Source organism: the organism of the source record quoted next, unplaced genomic scaffold (genome assembly GCF_019419815.1).
Source record: "Pyrus x bretschneideri cultivar Hongxiangsu unplaced genomic scaffold, Pyrus_bretschneideri_v1 Contig2, whole genome shotgun sequence".
In the NCBI taxonomy this organism is placed as follows: Eukaryota; Viridiplantae; Streptophyta; class Magnoliopsida; order Rosales; family Rosaceae; genus Pyrus; species Pyrus x bretschneideri.
The window spans coordinates 6,509,371-6,528,271 of NW_025999501.1; the positions used below are offsets into that span (position 1 = coordinate 6,509,371).

General features: G+C 34.4%; 2 protein-coding genes and 1 long non-coding RNA gene across 4 annotated transcripts; 1 reads left to right on the plus strand and 2 right to left on the minus strand.

Moving 5' to 3' along the window:
* Positions 1-3,062: 3,062 nt before the first annotated feature.
* LOC125476742 lies at positions 3,063-5,038 on the minus strand. The gene is made up of 2 exons (XR_007258038.1): positions 4,901-5,038; positions 3,063-3,317 (listed from the first exon to the last, which is right to left on the minus strand). It is a non-coding gene; the product is annotated as an uncharacterized LOC125476742 (long non-coding RNA).
* Positions 4,506-10,920, plus strand: LOC103947957 (amino acid permease 6). The gene is made up of 7 exons (XM_009358946.3): positions 4,506-4,770; positions 4,931-5,164; positions 5,274-5,367; positions 5,975-6,189; positions 6,312-6,454; positions 9,417-9,644; positions 10,386-10,920. The coding sequence occupies exons 1-7, from the start codon at positions 4,659-4,661 to the stop codon at positions 10,809-10,811; spliced, it is 1,452 nt and encodes a 483-aa protein (XP_009357221.1). The 5' UTR covers positions 4,506-4,658; the 3' UTR covers positions 10,812-10,920.
* A 1,049-nt stretch (positions 10,921-11,969) lies between these two features.
* On the minus strand, positions 11,970-17,848 carry LOC103947958 (KH domain-containing protein HEN4). 2 transcript variants are annotated; one of them, XM_048583182.1, is made up of 9 exons: positions 17,563-17,848; positions 16,301-16,388; positions 15,710-16,243; positions 14,948-15,391; positions 14,545-14,799; positions 13,938-14,273; positions 13,499-13,687; positions 12,515-12,664; positions 11,970-12,290 (listed from the first exon to the last, which is right to left on the minus strand). In XM_048583182.1, exons 2-8 carry the CDS (start codon positions 16,355-16,357, stop codon positions 12,521-12,523), a joined length of 1,959 nt encoding a protein of 652 aa, XP_048439139.1. In that variant the 5' UTR covers positions 16,358-16,388; positions 17,563-17,848; the 3' UTR covers positions 11,970-12,290; positions 12,515-12,520. The 2 variants fall into 2 exon arrangements, with proteins under 2 accessions (XP_048439139.1, XP_009357222.2); XM_009358947.2 differs by having other exon boundaries at positions 15,710-16,388.
* Positions 17,849-18,901: the final 1,053 nt, after the last annotated feature.

Genomic DNA, 18,901 nt, shown 5'->3' on the forward strand with positions numbered 1-18,901 from the left:
AAGTTTATTCGTTTTTTGTTCATCGAGTATTGTGTTGTCTTCGCTGTCCGCCCACCATCTTCCATTCACACATGCAGCTAGTTATACCAAGCTAGTTCTTTTAATTATATACTGAGATTTTTTGCACCGCTGATATTTCGGGTATATATCATGCCTAACATTGACAAGTAGGGTAAATCTAGTTCACGGATCATCAAACTAGTACTAGCCGATAAGATTTTAAAACTACAACTGGATTATACAAATGCTGTAATCTTCCTGAAACTGGTGTTAAAAAAATTTACTCTTTGGTAGTTAGATTGGTCACTCATCAAGGTCGGGACAAGATTTGCTGATCTAATACAATGTTGCATCCTTATCTGCACGCAAAACTTACATGTTACAATGTTTAAGCAATGATGGTTAACGCCTACAAAATCCCAGGTCACGCATGACTGTTTTAAATAAATTTTGTCTCGTTATTACTAATTGTGGAGTCTGAAGACGTCATTTTCTTGCATATATCTGCCATGTTAACACAGCTAAGTTACAAATGAAGCTAATAAATGCATAAAATGGTGTATCTATAAGCATCCATAATAGGACATGTTATCCAAAATCAAGGGAAACTAGGAAAGCCCAAAGCATATTTACCAAATTAGGACTCAAAAAATGTGCAAGAATAATTCTAAGACTCCAGCATAAATCTATTTTTCAGAAGTTATCTTGACCTGCGTCTGGCTTGCAAAACCAAAATTCTCTCTATTCCACTCGTTTTGAATGGAATAGGATTCTCTCTGCTTCTATTATCATTCTCTTCCCTTCTCTTCCCTTCTCTTTAATCACACTTTCTTTTCTGTCTTTTTCTCTATATAAAATATTCAAAACAAGATATTAACGTGGCTTAATCATAACCGTTTAAATAGGAGAGAAAGGAATGGGAGAGAAATTAGGAGGATAGACAATCCTATTATGTTCTTAACCGCATAGATATGAATTAAAAAAGGAAGAAAACGATGCTTTCAGAAGGGTAGAAAGGAAGAAATAAATGATTTTCGTGATTGAGTTTGAGAATAAACACATGTCAAAATTCCAACCATTCTAATAAGCATATGACTGACGAAGAGAAGGAGTTCCTTAAAATAAGTAGTAAATTAATGCTTTGTTGATGCTCCACCAGCAATGGAAAAAATGCACATTATTATTCTCTACTAGTTTTGTCTTCCAAGGATCGATGAGAATATGGGAATTCTACTTTCTGCAAAATTCTACTTCTTTTATTAAAATACATTTGACCAACCAACAATTGAGAAGGAAAGAGAACCTACAAAAATCAATTTCATCCTTTTCAAGCATCCATGCCTGGCAATTGGCATTGATTTATACATGTAGAAGCCCGAAGCGCTAACTAGCTAGTACTTAACAGGGGGTTATCCATTTATTTGGATTCACTTCACAAAGTAATTTATGGAGTTCATGTGTAGAAGATCATGTGGTCTTAATGGAATCGACATATGCAAATCCATCCTGAGAAACGTTAAAAGATATTTATCTCCTTTTATTCTCATTCATACATCGTTCTTGTAAAAATCCACTCATATCTAAAAAGGCTTAGCCCTTAAATTATCATTGTGAAACTTTATTGTTCATCAAGAACATTATATTCGTTTGTTTATCATATCACAAGATAACTAAGCATCTTCCAATTTCATGAAATTTTGCAAGTATGATCATTAAGTGATAATCTAAAGATGGTCATTTAAGATTACAAAAAATATTGTGGAGCAAGCTTAGATGAGGGATGCACGCTGTACTAAGTTATCAACTAATTAGAGTTTGAGCGCTTCTATATATATTACTCTACATTAAACATACAAAAGTGATCGCAATAAGCAATAATGCATATGTATTTTGATACGGGTTCGACTCCTATTGATCCCCTCCCGGGTGCGTCACATTTGACAATTTAGCTCATTAGCTATCATTTGTAAAAACAAAAAAAAAACACACACACACGTGCACACAAATGAAAAGTAAAACACTTGTTGGCACATTCTTTGATTGAGCTAGACCTTATCATTGTATGTGGAACTCACATGTACTACAGAGGTCGGTAAGTGTGTAATTGTTTTATATCCGAATACTATGAAATCTCTAATTATATACTCTAACATGTTACATAATAAAACAGATATGTATAATATTATAATATATTTATATTTATATTACTCATCAATTAATTAAATCATAAATTGTTTAAGTTTATAGTGTAAATTGTTATGGAAATTTTCAAACTAGCTAGCAAAATCTAGAACTACTTTTACATGGATGTATTTAATTAAAATTTTCCTGGATTTAAAAGAGTTTAAAAATCTATATTTAATTAGAATTTAACATGAATCTAAGAAATCAAGCGAATTTTAAAGAAATTTATAAAAGTTTATATAAATTTTGGTGTATCAATTAAGAATTTAGCAAGTCTATAAAAATATGAGTTTATTTAATCATGATTTGATTTAATGATATTTAAAAGGGAGGGGTTTTGATGGATTTGGAGATGTTTCATAATGTATGTTAGACTATTCATGCCCTCTCTCTCAAATTTTAAATAAACTCAAATTTCACATAAAACTCATGGGAGTCCATTGTATTCCATCAAACTCCATGAATTTATAACTCTTTAAAAATCTAACCACTAGTCACTTAGTACGATGATCTGATGGTATTACTCTTCGCTTAGAAGTGAGAGGTCTTAGATTTGAATATTGTGGATAGCGAATTCGATACCAAATTAGGCTGCTTATTGTGTGGCTTAGCCGAACTCTCCCTCCCCTAGTGTAGAAATATCGATGTACTAAAAAAAATATAACCTCTAAATTAAATGTGAGAACTACGCAAAGAGTTTGAATGGATTTTAATTAATTATTATTTGATTGGATTTTAATTAATTATTATTTGAGCAGACTCAAATGCATGCCTGTATTTCAAAATTTTAATAAAAATGAGACTAGAGTTTTTAGTATATGGCAAACAAAAGTTAGCTGTTCGACATTTCCCTAATTAATAACTCATAAGGTACAATATTATGTGTTAAAGAGTTATAATTATATTGTCTCTTTGAAGATATGTACATGATGAAATATAGTCGGCAGCCGCAGGGCCAGCATACATTATGATAATCGTAAACAATTCAATGGAGGTCAATGAAATATATTTACTGTCGAATACAGGAAGGAAAGCATGTGCTAAAACAAAATAATTCCGTGCTATTTTCGAACTCTTGATGTAGAATGGTGGACTCTCTGAGACCAACCCAAGTCGCAAGCAGAGGGACCGCCCTAAAGCACAGGTGTATGAGATGTATGAGATTACACAAATGCAGAGACAGAGAGATAGAGGGGAGAGAGAGTTATTCTCACACTAACTTTCAAAATCCACAATCAATGGGTGCCATCCAAACCCTCCAAATGGATGGACCAAATCCAAAACCAACGAATGTGGGGACCTTAATTTAAGCTTACCACTATCAACGGTGCACAAGCACACTAAACCCTAATAATAATTTGGACAATTTCCAAGCCAACCATTTAGCCTAGGCTCTCAAAGCCCCTATTATTATAGCCATTTTTTGTTTCCTTTTAGGAAAAGATAAGAGAAACTACGTTCATATATTTGCAAATAATGTATTTTCACTTAATAAAATCAACTATTAGAACTGTTCAATTTATTATTCTTTATTTGACAATCAATCCTAAAAAAAAATCATTCCAATTATAGATCGTTTAATCATCTAAACATATCAAATACATGAAAGGTTAATCATAAATATATTACTTAATACCTACACCGTTTATTTGTTCTACACATTTGAATTACTAAATAATTCATATTATAGAGATGATTTTTCAATGAAGATTAAGAAATTAAATGATTCCGATTATAAAAGTAGTATGGTCAAGATACATTATTTACAAGAGGTGAATGAGCTCATCTCCAAGGGGTAAACTCATCTCCAAGGGTCTCCCCTTATTTTATTTTACTTTTTTTAACAAACGAGTATCGAGTATTATCTACACTAAGAGAGAATGAGTAAGCTTAGCCTCACAATGAACTAACACTAATGTGGTTCAAAATTGTCTTGACGAGAATCGAACCAAATACCTCTCACTTACAAGTGAAAGAGGAATACCACTAGACCGTAGTACTAAGTGGTAAAGCTCCCCCTAATATCCTTAGTGAATTTATCTATTAAGTATTTATTTTATGCCTAATTTATTGCATGCTATAAAACACTAATATGATATAAATATGTGATATTCTAGCATTATTTTTTGCTTTATTTGCATTTTCAAGTAAATTCGGTTCATAAATCGTTCAATTTCCTACCTACCATTTTGAGTCTTTGACTACACATGTTTTGCTTTTGCACAAGTTTTCGTTTTGACTATGGTCCTCACCCTTCATTGCAGTATTTTCTCCCCCAATCACCTTTTTAATGTTCCCCTCACCCACCCCCCCTTCCTTTTCACTGATTCATATATACTCTCCTCACTCCCCATTTCTCTCTATAACAACCCAAGTACCAAACCCTTTTGGTGCAATTTCTCTCTCAACTCCCCTGCAACTAAAACGAAGAGCTACAAATCAAGAGAGAGAGAGAGAGAGAGAGAGAGAGAGAGATGGCAGGCCAGTTTCAGAAGACTAGCATGTACATAGAGCACAACCCTGCAATAATCGAAAACGGTGACTTTCGCAAGAACGTGGACGACGATGGCCGTCCCAAAAGAACCGGTATACATACATACATACACACACACACACACATATATATATACACACAATTGTCGTCTAAGAGATTTGAACTCAGAATCTCATTCAATTGTTTAATAAGAAATATATGCATGTATTCATATATACTTACGTGATTTTGTGGTTTTGTGAAATTTTGAAGGGACATGGGTGACTGCTAGTGCACATATCATAACGGCTGTGATAGGGTCCGGGGTGTTGTCTCTAGCATGGACAATCGCTCAGTTGGGATGGGTTGCAGGGCCTGCTATTCTCATCGCCTTCTCTTTCATCACCTTCTTCACCTCCACTCTGCTCGCCGACTGTTACAGGTCTCCCGACCCTGTCAGCGGCAAAAGAAACTACACCTACATGGATGTCGTACAAGCCAATCTAGGTAATATATACATATTATCTTCTTATTTACTTAATTAATTTATTAGTTTATATTATATTAATCAAAGGTGTAATTAATCTGGCGATTTTTGTCGGGTTTGTTTGAGCAGGAGGCAGAAAAGTGCAGCTGTGTGGATTGGCTCAGTATGGAAATCTGATTGGTGTTACTATCGGTTATACAATTACTGCATCCATCAGCATGGTGTAAGTAGCCGCAGCCGCTCACATTAGCATCGATATTCAACAAATGACTACTACTTTTTTGACTTATTTAGTATTTATGTGACAAGAATCTCTATTTCTACTTTACTTTTTCAACGACATGAATTAGATTCGCAGAATTTGTTCACCAAATCATGCACACTAACCTATCTGTCTATGCGTTAATATATATATATATACATATATACAAATAATAAACTCGGGCTTCATAATTTGACCATAAAATGAGATAGGCAGCCAATGATATCTGTATTTTAGATTAGTTTAGTATAGAATATTATTGAAATACAATATTTGGTTGTGTGTAAGTCATTTTTAATTAGAATCTCGGTTTATTATAGCAAAAATTAGACGATAAGACCTTTAAATGTGAAAAACACTCTTATATTTTGTAACAAATAAAGAAAACAGTGAAATATTTAAGAGGTTTTAAACAAATTTTGGTACTTACGATGGTTCTATATATACCGCGCTTTCTTTAATAAAACAGAATTTATTGTAAAAAGATAAGCAAGATTGCAATAACCTTTCGTTCTTTTGTTTTCATTTTTTTGAGTGAAATTAACTTTGAGGTTTTGTAATAATGCAGGGCGGTGAAGAGGTCGAATTGTTTTCACAAGCATGGTCATCATGTCAAGTGTCACACATCAAATAACCCTTTTATGATAATCTTTGCTTGCATCCAACTCTTTCTCAGCCAAATACAAAACTTTCATAAACTCTCGTGGCTCTCAATACTTGCAGCCGTCATGTCATTTGCCTATTCATCAATAGGCCTTGGCCTCTCCGTAGCAAAAGTTATAGGTAATATTTAACCCTAATTCCCTAACATATTCAAATATGTACAGATGATATATATGTTTATATATGTAATATGGGTATATAAATGGATAATATAACTTGTTATTGTATGGAAAATGAATTAGGTGGACCACATGCAAGGACTACCTTAACCGGAACTACAGTCGGGATAGATGTGTCGGCCTCCGAGAAAGTTTGGAAGACATTCCAAGCCATTGGAGACATTGCCTTTGCTTATGCATACTCTACCGTTCTTGTGGAAATACAGGCAAGTCACTCCTTACCTATATATCTTCACCTTATCATCGTAATATTACATATCCATACACACACAAACCTAATCTATAAACCCTACCGTATTGTGCCCACTAGAACTACAAGTAAATTGACTTATTTTACGAAAGTTTTACTTTTATTAAAAGGTGTTCTATTTTAATTGTAAGAAATGTAATCAGTAACACTTAACGGACAAAATTTTAACTTTAACAAATCTTTTAAGCGACAAGTTTATTGATACTACTTAAGCATCATTAGGTATTTGTGTAGGTCTTAAAAAAATTAAGTGCAACAGTTACACTTAATTATACTATAAATATTACTAATTCACGTATTAGAGTGTTCTCAAAACATAATTTCAATTAGCTAGCAACGTTACTAATTGTTTAGCGGGAAGCGCAAATGAACAAAACAATACGAACACAAGGCTTGCTGGGGCGTGTACGTTTGTCAGATATCAATGATTTAGGTACATACATATATCTCACATGCATGCAGCATGGCTTGTTTTGTCCTTGCCAATCGAAACAAAATATTTTGGCACCATATTCTTTTACGTGTGCAACTTGATATGTGTGCCTGGTTAAATGTCGGGGGTGATCCAACTGTGCTAGTTTTTCATATATATATATATATATATAGACCTATAAAAAAATTAAGATAGGGTCGATATATGGAGTCCAGATGTAGGTCGGATATCAAATATGCTCATTTCCAATCTTATCTTAACAAATATCTCGATTTTATCTACAATCGGTCTTCATGATTATCGTTTTAAAAATCAAGAATTTGAACACACAAAACAACAATGTTTGTTTACGCATTTTTTTTAATACAAACAGATCTCACATGCATTGGTATTATCCATCTATTTTAAAGTTCGTGTTAATAAATATGTCAATTTAGTGCATTGACATATTTCTTTTACTAGATACATATAAAATCCATCTTTTTGTAGAGAAACATGGAAGCATGGAGTGTCTGGTTTTCTGCATGGATCTTTCTTGATAATTTACTCAATAATTAAGCAAGTGGCAAATTGGACTTAGGTTTTATCCGAAGTTAGCCAGAGAAAAACGTAAATGTGGTCCGATAACTTAAAAGTGATAGGGACCTAAAGTGAGAAATTGTTTTGGAATGGAAGTGGTCCGGTAACCTCTCCAATCTAACAAAAAGACAATTAATAAATGTTACAATTTTTTTTGTTTTTGCATCACGAAAATGGAATATAATTTGGAAGCTTTACGTTGTAGGTAACCATAAAGTTAAATGGTTCAAAATTTTGAGAAGATTATGTACCTTTAAATGAAAAGTCAAAACAGCATGTTTAAATCAGTTGCCGAAAGTATCATTTATCTTCATGCATTAGAGTCTCTTTTTCATAAATTAGAGTACTTTAAAATATCATCTTATATATATATATAAAATGTTTAGGCCTTTATGCTTGATGTCCTTGTTTGTAAAATACGATATCATTTTGTAAGAAAATGAAGAGTTAAAAGTTAAAACATGTTAATTTCTTCTAATCTAATATATAGCCTGCTACATACAACTAAAGAAAAAAGACCTCCGCGAACTCATTTTCTCCTTCTTTATGCTAATTTTGTTTTTTTTTTTTTTTTAGTATATTAGTTTTTATTTAACTCTTTTGACCGTACAGCCCACTTTATAAAAGATTCCAAGAGCACCATCATCAAAGGTGGTCCACAAAGGCAAAATTTGGGCCATCAAATAAGGTGGACCTTTTAAAAAAATAAGAAAAAGATACGAAATTCTTTCTACTTTTCTTGTCGTCCATCCTTTTTTCTTTTTATAAAATAAGTTAGGTCGTTGTCATCTGTCACGTCTTTCTCCTCCCAAATATGAGACGTGAAATATGAATAAATGAATCGAATCTCTTTAAAGTTGTCTCATGATCGAACGGAACTTAGCATCCTAAAATTGGACATAAATTTTAGAGAATTTTAACAAAAAGTTTCAGGTACTATTTGTTTTAACGAAAAACTATATTTTTACATTAAAAAGTCAATTTTGATACTATTCACTTTTTCCTTTATTTTGTTCTTATTGTTAAAACTCAAAATTTTCAAATAATTTTCATTAGTTTTTCTTAAATTCTATGCCATAATAATGATTAAAGGAAAATGTGCATGTCATGTCTTTATTTTCTTTTTCTTTTGATAATTTTTGGCATGATTGTTTGTTTCTTTGATTTTGGGTTCGGTTACATATACTACTATGTGATACAAGTTTATATAAGATTTAACTATTGTATTTATGGACCAAGTGATGCTAGAGAGACTACCTATTTAAACTATATTTTGTAGGTGGTCTCCTTAGCTTTTTCCTTTTGGACCACTCCTATTTTAACATATAACTGTTTTAATTTTCTATATCACTCAGTGGTATGTATTATAGAAGAAAATTTGGTTTATTTGTGGCTATACCTACAATTAGTGACTTCTTAGAAAATTGCTTTTGAATTGAGTAAAAGTGCTTATGATAATTTTAACAAGAACATTTCTTATTAAGTTTGACAGAAAAACTTCATACATTTTTGGATTGAAATTTTTAATAAAATGGTGATATATTATAATAAAAAGCAAATAGTTTCACACCAAAAAGAGTCTAAAACAAGGGGTAGGTGATCATCGTCGAAGTGAGTTGCTAGACAAGTCATTTTCTCATTAAAAAAAAGGTGATGTATATTTAAAATAATAACACAAACTATTTATCTAGTTTCTACACATTTATTTTAATCTTATTTGTTGTTTCCGTTCAATTTACTCAATCCAATGACAGAAGATAACCTTGAAAGAGATGTGTGAAAATCATCTCCCGTATTAATTACTAGACACTGCTGAAAGTGAAAATTTATAGGTTGTGGAATCCAGACTTGTAAGAATAATCCTATAAGAGTATGGTTGTGGCTCATGGAATTGGCCTAATTGCAGGACACACTGAAATCACCCCCGGCAGAGAACAAGGCCATGAAGAGGGCAACTAGCGTTGGCATTGCGACCACCACCCTGTTCTATGTTCTCTGCGGTTCCGTTGGTTATGCAGCTTTTGGGAATGATGCACCCGGAAACTTTCTCACCGGTTTCGGATTCTATGAACCCTTTTGGCTTGTTGATATCGCCAACATTTGCATCGCCATCCACCTAATCGGTGCTTACCAGGTAATTTAGCCCTTATTAACCATGACTATGTTGGGTACCATCGTTCTAGTAGAGGTGGAATAATCTATCTATCTATCTAAGGTGAATCATCAATTTAGTCATTGAATTATCAACCGAGTAAAATTAAATCCCTAAACTATTATCTCGGTAAAATAAGTCCCAAAACTCATTAAAAACTGTTAATTTCATCCCTACTATTATATTCAAAACTACTTTTATAGTTTTATCCCATTTTTTGTCAACCACATTTTAGAGGTAATACTGTTATTTTCTTGCCTATGAATCCTTAGCATTGCATATTAGTTGGAAATCTAATTTTTTGTTTATCCTCCAAAGTTAACTCTCTTTACTCTTTATTAAAAAAAAATAATCCCTTAGACTCATGAAAAACAACCATATACCCTTCAGAGTGTATCACATGCAAGTCACATGACTTAGTTGACTAAAAATTGAATATAATCACTTCGAATCTTATATTAGGGATGTACTGATAGATTTTAATTAGTTTAAGGGCTGATGTTTCCAAAACAAGAGTTTAAGGACCTAATTTTTAATCGCGTAATAATTCAGAATCTAAATTGGCACATTACTTATCTACTCATGCAACTACACATCTAAATGAAATATACCTGTATTAGAGAGATGGTACACAATACGACTGGCAGTTGCGATGGTATAAATAACAATACTCTTACTGTTTCTTATACATGACCGCGTGCATGACATGATCATCTTCTTCAGGTCTTCTGCCAGCCCATATTCGGGTTTGTGGAAAGCAAATGCGCCAAACGGTGGCCAGATAGCAAGTTCATCAACAGCGAGTACCCCATTAACATTCCGTTTTGCGGTCAATTCTGCGTCAACTCCTTCAGATTGGTGTGGAGGACTGCATACGTGGTGATGACCGCAATCCTGGCCATGTTGTTCCCGTTCTTCAATGACTTCCTGGCATTGCTCGGAGCAGCCTCGTTCTGGCCACTGACAGTCTACTTCCCGATAGAGATGTACATGGCAAGGACAAAAATCCCCAAGTTTTCTTTCACCTGGACTTGGATGAAGATTCTGAGCTGGGTGTGCTTGGTGATTTCGCTTGTTGCAGCTGCTGCATCCATTCAAGGTCTGACAACCGATGTCAAGAAATACAAGCCCTTCCACACTGAGCAATAGTAGTCCCTTTTCCCTATTTATATAACATATATATATATAGGTTTGAGTAGTGTGTGATTAATTGTTTCCAGCAAAACCCTCATAGTAATAAAGTCTGTAATTTTCAATATCTCCTAAAGTTTGAAGTTATCAAACTGGTCACGGTTGCAATGTATTTCTCAAACAAGAGAAAAAGTAAATGGAAGGAACAACCAAAATAAAGGAATGTGGATTACGGAAACAATATTTGAGAACATACAGTTTCGTAGATGCATATATCTTTAAGCCAACAAGATAGTACTATATACTATAACACACCCTCCAGTTACTCTTAATTCATTTACGAAGGCTTTTCGGTAGGGCAAGTTGGACTTCCCTTATTTCCGGTGAAGGGAACCAAACTCTTAACCTAGCCTAAACCTAATTCTTCTTCCCACTTATCCTCAGAGGTCTCACCACTATCCCCAGGGGTTTCGACACCGCTGAATTTTCACAATAGGTAAACGAAACTGAGCTTGTTTCTCTATAAATGACAACGACAGATGAGTCAGATGGGTCAAACTTTGAACACTATGTTGTGATTTATGCTGATCATAACATAAAAATGTTTACCCTACCAGAAATAAATAAGACATTATATTTAAACATGAATATTTAAGCACAAAATAAAAGAAAATAATTACGCAACACCATCCACCGTATTGTCAACATGGATCCAAGGTTAATACATCTAACAACTTGCCTCTGTAATTAATCAGATTTTCAGTATAGGCACAATGGAGGTTATAGATTCTATGTTGCATGTTACAATCTATAGTTAGAGAGAAAAATAAGTCGAGTGCGAAAGACAGCATACAAACCTGAACCTTAACTAAAACTGTTCTAATCAAGACATTCACTTCAAAACAACGTAACCAAATGTTTGCCAAACACAAGAGTAAATATCTAAACTCATCTAAGCACCTGACAAGGACCGGTTTTGTTTACTGTTCTGATATTAACATTAACGTCATTAATTGGAGTCTTACTGAAAAAGGATAGCTTAGCATGTACTAGGAAGTAATGGTAAGGCATGTTTCATTGCGCAGACGCACACAGAAATGAATGAAAGACAAAGTTGTCATGCTTTCTGAAATTTTTTTTTTATTTCCTTTTGAGAAAAAAATAGTTTAGACTGGATTTACCTAAAATTGACATGGCAAGGTTATCTAACATTTCATATAAAAGTTTCACACATGCTCAGATTATCGGATACACAAGACAGGTTAGAATGTGATATTAAAACTTTCTCGAAACTTACTACAACCTTATTATCCAAGCCAATCTTTTCTTCAACTTTCATGGATGCCAAAAGGGATCCTCGCATAACTTGAAAAGGAGGAACACTCTTCATGTATGGACCAACGAATTTGCACTGTTAGGTTCAGAAATCTCACGATTATTGGGACTGCAACATTATGGTTCTGCAGATCTAAATCTTCAGAGTCTTCAGCTGACAAACTGTTTTCCAATAGCAGACGTTACAAACTATATGGAGTGTTCTTTCATGCAACTTAGCGAGAGCATGAGAGACCTGACTTATAACAAAACAATAACAAAAGCATAATTTGATACTATTGTGGTACAGTGTATATGTATATAATACCAACTTCTATATATTGTGCTATTTGTGCTATAAATGTACCCAGTTATGATGACCAAATTAAGAAGAAGAAAAGCATTACCCTAAATCAAGAAGATTCGGTCTCACCCATCACAAATGCTTGAATAAGGCTCTGCGCAGCGTGCGTTTGTTCAGGTGTTCCGGATATTATAATAACAGTTTCAACTGCTCCAGGCTTGGGCTCGGTAATGGTAACTTTTGCTTCAGAAATCTGGAACAGTGTTGGTCATATTAGAAGTGTAAATGCTATGCAACAAAGCATGTTCTTACTAAATGAAACTGTAGAATCATAAATAATTAAATATATGTATATATACGCTTCCAAATTCCAATAAATTTGTAAGTTGGAACTTTATCATGCAATGAAAACCAAGCACACAGTAAGCAAAGGACAGGCCAATCGAATTTGAGGTTTTTTTTACAAAAATAATAACGATAATCAGCATATTGCGAACAGCTCAATTTATTTCCAAGCACAAGGCAAGGCAAGGCCTGTTGCATATAACACCAAGCATAGTGAGATCCACTTAATGTAGCGTACGAATTTAAACTCGATTATGCAAACAATTGAAGAATATTGAAATCCTAGACTACCCTCTTCTGTCCTCTCTCGCGGCCCTCTTTCTTTCTTAGTTTCACCTCCCTTCTTTCTCCATATTTCTATCTATCTATGCCACTCCATTGGTTTTAGTTCAACTGGTGTATCCTGACAATTAATTTATTTGCGTTGATTCTAGACATAAGTAGACTATGTCTGAAGCGACGAACATAGATTCTCTAATTAACATTGTGCAAAAGCAATAGAAAAAAATTGGTCACCTAATTTTGTGGAATTAGGAGTAATGGGGAAGGGCGATTATGAGCAAGCAAACGTCAATCAGGTGGGAGCAGTTTTTCTGAGCAGATGTACACTACCCCATATACTTACAGGCTTCTCAGTGTATTTCATTCCATTTCCAAATATCCTCACGGCCATCTATTTAATAATATGTTATTAATCCTTGTTTTCTTCCTTTACGCCAACAAGGTCAGATCAAGAATGTACCTGACGTATTTGCTTCAAGCATTCACCATCTTCCCCATTTATAATAGGAACAAGGGAACTAGGCACGACAACTTCAATAGTGGTGTTGGTAACTATTGCTGGTTGGCTTCCTCCAAACCCTGGAATTCTTCTTTGAGGAGCACCTGGAAAGTTTGGCAAGCCTAGTGGACCACCACCTTCATGAAGTCCCTGTGGATAAGTTTGGGATACAAACGTAAATCAGCAACTTACGTACAATTAGACTTGCCCGTTTCAAACTAACATAGAGTGCAGATCAATTTCCACACATAATTATCTCAAGATGAAACAAACATATGATGAAAAATTTTGAAGTACCTGACTGAAAAAATCAACAAAAGTTGAAACAGATGTATGTGGAGAAATACAGAAACCATCTAAAGCAGAACTATAAGTAAAAGTGTCTATAACAACTAAATACCTGAGGGCCCCAAGGTCTTCTCTCGGATAAATGTGGGCGGGCACCTAACCTATGAATATTGTGCACAAAGGGAGGACGATCGTCGTGAGGATGAAAACTACCATGAGGGGGCAGGCCACCAACAGCAACAAACTTGTGCAATGATGGGCCTAAATTAGAATGCATTCCTGGAGGTGAGAAGTCCCTCCTCAGATATGATTGAAATGGAGGTTGATCCAAAAATGCAGGATTTTGATGATAATGTATAGAAGGAAATGCATCACGAAAAAGGTGATGCTGCAACCTAGTGGTAATCTGCAGAAGAGCATCTTTAACGGCCTCAAATTCTCCATTTATCTGTAATAAGAGGAACCGTTTAGCAGCGACCACAGCTGATTAGAAAAAAAAGGCTGAGTTTGTTAAATATGATAAAACACGGAACACTTGCGTGCAAACAAAGACAGCATTTCTGGACTATTAATATCAACAACATGCACAAATCCACATAAAGTTTACAGCAACTAAACTGAGAAGCAAAAGCAGCCACTTCACATAATGATACCCAAGATAGAGATCTGGCCAACCTTTTCAGACTCAAAGAACCACGCATGCACTAAGGAAAACACACCTGAACAACTTCTTCATCAACTGAAGCGCATCTCAGAATTTGATCCTTCCCCATTATACGGATATGGGCCCTAGATAACTTTCTCATCTCCGCAATAATGGTACCACCATTTCCGAGGAGACAACCTACTTGATTAGAGGAAACAAGAAGCCTCGCCATCATGGATTGTTCCTTGCTATTAGGTACAGCCCTGAATATCCTACTTTGCACACGAATAACGGCATCTTGGACTGGTGATATCCTGTCATCTGGATGCTGCAATAGTAAATTGTATGTCAAACAGCTTAGATTGTGTCCGTGTGCATGCTTGTGTGTGCCTCTATTTGTCAATGTGTGTGTATCGTTTTTCTCTTGTGTGCGCCAAAAACATGTGTCCAATAAGAAGAAAAAGCCAAAACCATACCACAGGACCAGATATAACAATAAGACGGTCGTCTGAGTCAGGAACACCTTCCATAACCCTGATTTCGCAGCCTGTCTCTAGCTTAAGTGTCTTTATTATGGTTCCTCCCTTGCCAATTACACCACCTACTCTCTCTTCAGGGCACAATAAGCGGAAAGTTAGGACTTCCTGAGAAGGCTTCATCCTACCAGGGATGCCACTTCCATGTAATTTAGGGTTTACTGGATGAGCAGCAAAATCTCCAGGCTTATAAATATCAGGAGCCCCTTCGGAGTGGTTAGGTGGTGGATGTATTTCTTGTCTTAGAAGAGGTTGACCGAATGAATTAGATGATGTCCCAGTGGTGTTGGCAAGGGAAGTGTCACTATCATGAGGTAGATTATCCAAAAGCTGCCGGGAAACATATTCAATAGCTTTCCCAACTGCATCAATGTTCCCCGAAATCTGCAGCAGAATTATCAAAATAGGATGTCCAAATAGAAATTTTTGCATCAGAATCATCAACATATACACGTAAACCAAATTCTACTGTACTGTGCAAATTTCCAATGCTTAAAGATTACATACAATGCGTAAATATTACATCCGCAATATTTCATTGCATGAGCATTTTGACAACCCTGCTGATTAAATAAGATCTGAGTGACGGAAACTGTTAAAGTAGGCACAACTCACTTATTCATATCTTGACTAAAATAAAATTATGTACTCTGCAGCAATGCTTGATGGTATTACATAATATATAGTGATATTTGAAGTTACCTGAACTAGTTCATCGCAAACTGCCGCACATGACGGAAGTTTATCTGTGGGAAGGATCTGGATTTGTGCCCCACTTTCAGATGACATTTGTTTGATAACACTACCACCCTTTCCCAAGAGGCATCCCACTTGAGATGAAAGGACTAGTAATCTGCAAACAAATGTCAAAGACTTATTACTTTCTTCATCCGCTCCATCGCTCTCTGTTTCCCCTTCAACTATTCTCTCAAAAACAAGTTTCAGAGCCCTCAGCAAAGATGGAGATACATCATGCTTTTCTCTTGGCTCCCTAGTACCATCATGCTTTTCATCCACATTTGCCTCTTCAACACCATCCTCCTTTATATGCTCGCTACCAACATCATTCTCTCCATCAGAACCCACAACAATAACCCTTTCATCACATCCCGGGACAGCTTCCTCAATTCTAACCCTTACAAAAGTTTCTTGAAAAATCTGTGATATGACAGAGCCACCTTCCCCAGTGACATTATCAACTTTGGACGCAGGGCACAGTACCCTGAAAGCAACATTGCCAGGGGAGAGTTCAGAAGCTTGATTTTCAGACTTCTGCAACTTCCCTTTCCCATTAGTCTCTGCAAGGCTCTCCTCATGTGGTCTCTTCGACGGCGTCAATGGAGCCGACATTTCCACCCAAAATTATAGCAGACCAACAGCCCTTTGCATGTAACACAAAAACAATAAAACATACGAAAATCTAAAATTCGGATCCTCTCAAAAACATTCTCAAAATGTCTTCCACTGAAACATTGTATTTAAACAAACAGAGCTCTAAAAACACAGTAAACGTTACACTAACATATCCCGGTTCGAATCCCCCTCCTCATAGTTTAGATTAGAATTGAATATCGCTTGAATAAAAATAAACAAAAAAGTCCTTGTCCCAGTCATTACTATGTTTGGATTAAACTTGAAATTTAGGTAAAAATCAGAATTTATAAATTGACATACATTAATTCTCTTGTTTTGATTCATAAACATAGAAATTTAGAATTTTTGCATGGAAAAAAAACTTGGGATTTGGAAGCTCCAATTCCCAAGTTTAAATTTCATGTAAATAAGTGTCATTTCCCAATTTTTGTGATTTACACTATGTTTAGATGAAGAAATTTAAGATTACTAAGCAATTTCAAAATGACGGAAATTAAAATGACGAGATTTTATTTTCTAGAATTTGTAAATTTTTTTGTTTGGTTAACCTAAAAGAACAATGAAATTGAATACGGAATTTATGATTTTTAAACTCTCAATCATAGAAATTGGGAAATAACACATATTTGCATGGAATTTGAACTTGGAAATTGGAGCTCTCAAATTCCAAGTTTTTTTTTCACGCGAAAATTCTAAATTTCTATGTGTATGAATCCAAACAAAGGAATTGGTATATGTCAATTTATAAATTTAGACTTTTACCAAAATTTTAAGTTTATTTTCCTTGCCCAAACATAATGTTAGAGTTTAAAAATAACAAATTCCGTATTCAATTCCACTGTCCTTTTAGATTTACCAAATAAGAAAATTCACAAATTCTAAAAAATAAAATCTTGTCATTTCAATTTTCATCATTTTAAAATTTCTTAATAATTTTAAATTTTTTCATCCAAATACAGTGTTAGTCTTTTACCAACAATGATACAAAAGCCAGCAGACAAAACATAACCCCTAATATTTTTTGATTGGCAGCCGGGAAAATATCGGTACAACGAAAGTTCCCTCATCTGCCCCAAATTGCAAAAAAAAAAAAAAAAAAAAAAAAAAAAAAAAATTGTGTCTTGGGAAAATGAAATGAAGAGACGAGAACATGAGAGACTGATTGACAAAGGTAGACTCACCGGTTGTGGTGGATTCGGAAGAAGCAGGGGTTTCAGTTTGGTCGGAAGACAGAATTTGTTCAACTCCTGGACATTGATTTTGCTTCCTTCTTCCGATGAACGAGTGTTTTGGTTTTGGGAAGCCAAAAGCATGAAATCCCTAGTAAAAGTGAACCGGGTCTGGTTAAGCGAGAAAGCCTCGATCCATAACTGAGATTTTCTAATAAAAAAAAAAAAGACGACAATAAATACTTCGATCTAAAGAGAAGATCTTGGTTCCATAAGATTAAGGAGTTTTCATCAAAACATTCTAATCACTTAACTTTGTGTTTACGGTAGAAATCGTTTGCATTATAAATTATTTTTTTTATAATCAATTAAAATTAATATCGTTTAATCGACCAATTATCGTAAATAAATTAGATCGTTTGTAATGTAATATGTTTTTATATAGTTTGATCACTAAATAATATTATTTTTGCAAAAAAAATATTCTTATAGAATGATTTATAATATAAACAATTTCCTTATAAAAAATTATCCTTATAGAATTTAAAATTCAATACAAAATGTTAACGTGATTTAATCGTAACTGTTTAAATAAGAAGAGTATGAAAGGAAGAGAGATTAAGAGGGAAAAATATTACTCCAAAATGTAATTGGATGCATCCTTCGCATTAGGAATTCTTATGTACCTGTACTTTCCTTAATCAAGCACATAATAAAATAAAAATCCCTTTAGCCCATAAATATTTTTTTCATTAAACCGTAGTAGGCACAGTATATGTTTAATCATGTTCCTTACCTTAATTAAATTGAGTAATTGCTATTAACACATTCTTTTTTATTTCTCATATACTTTTTTTTAATTGAAGATTTAGTGGTATTTCTTAACTTATAATGGAGAGGTATTAGGTTTGTGTAAGATTATACATCTCCAGGGATGAGGATCCTGTAAGGTTTATATGTATATTCTCATCTCTACCTAGCACGAAGACTTTTGGAAGCTCGTTAGCTTCGGGTTCCATCGGAACTCCAAAGTTAAGCAAATTTGCGCGAGAGTAATCCTAGGATGGGTGACTCACTAGGAAATTCTCGTGTGAGTTCTCAGAAATAAAACCGTGAGGACGTGGTCGGGGCCTGAGGTCTCAGAAATAAAACCATGAGGACGTGATCAGAATCCAAAGCGGTGACAGTTTGATTCTACAAATTTGAATTAAATTATTGTTAGCCTACCAGATTTAATCCTTTCTTGCACTCTATTTTATGTAAATAATATATTGTTTGTTCCCCAAACAAAAAAAAAGGCCCAATAATTTCCGTTATCACGTGCCATTCACGTGTACATGTAACCGTTTAT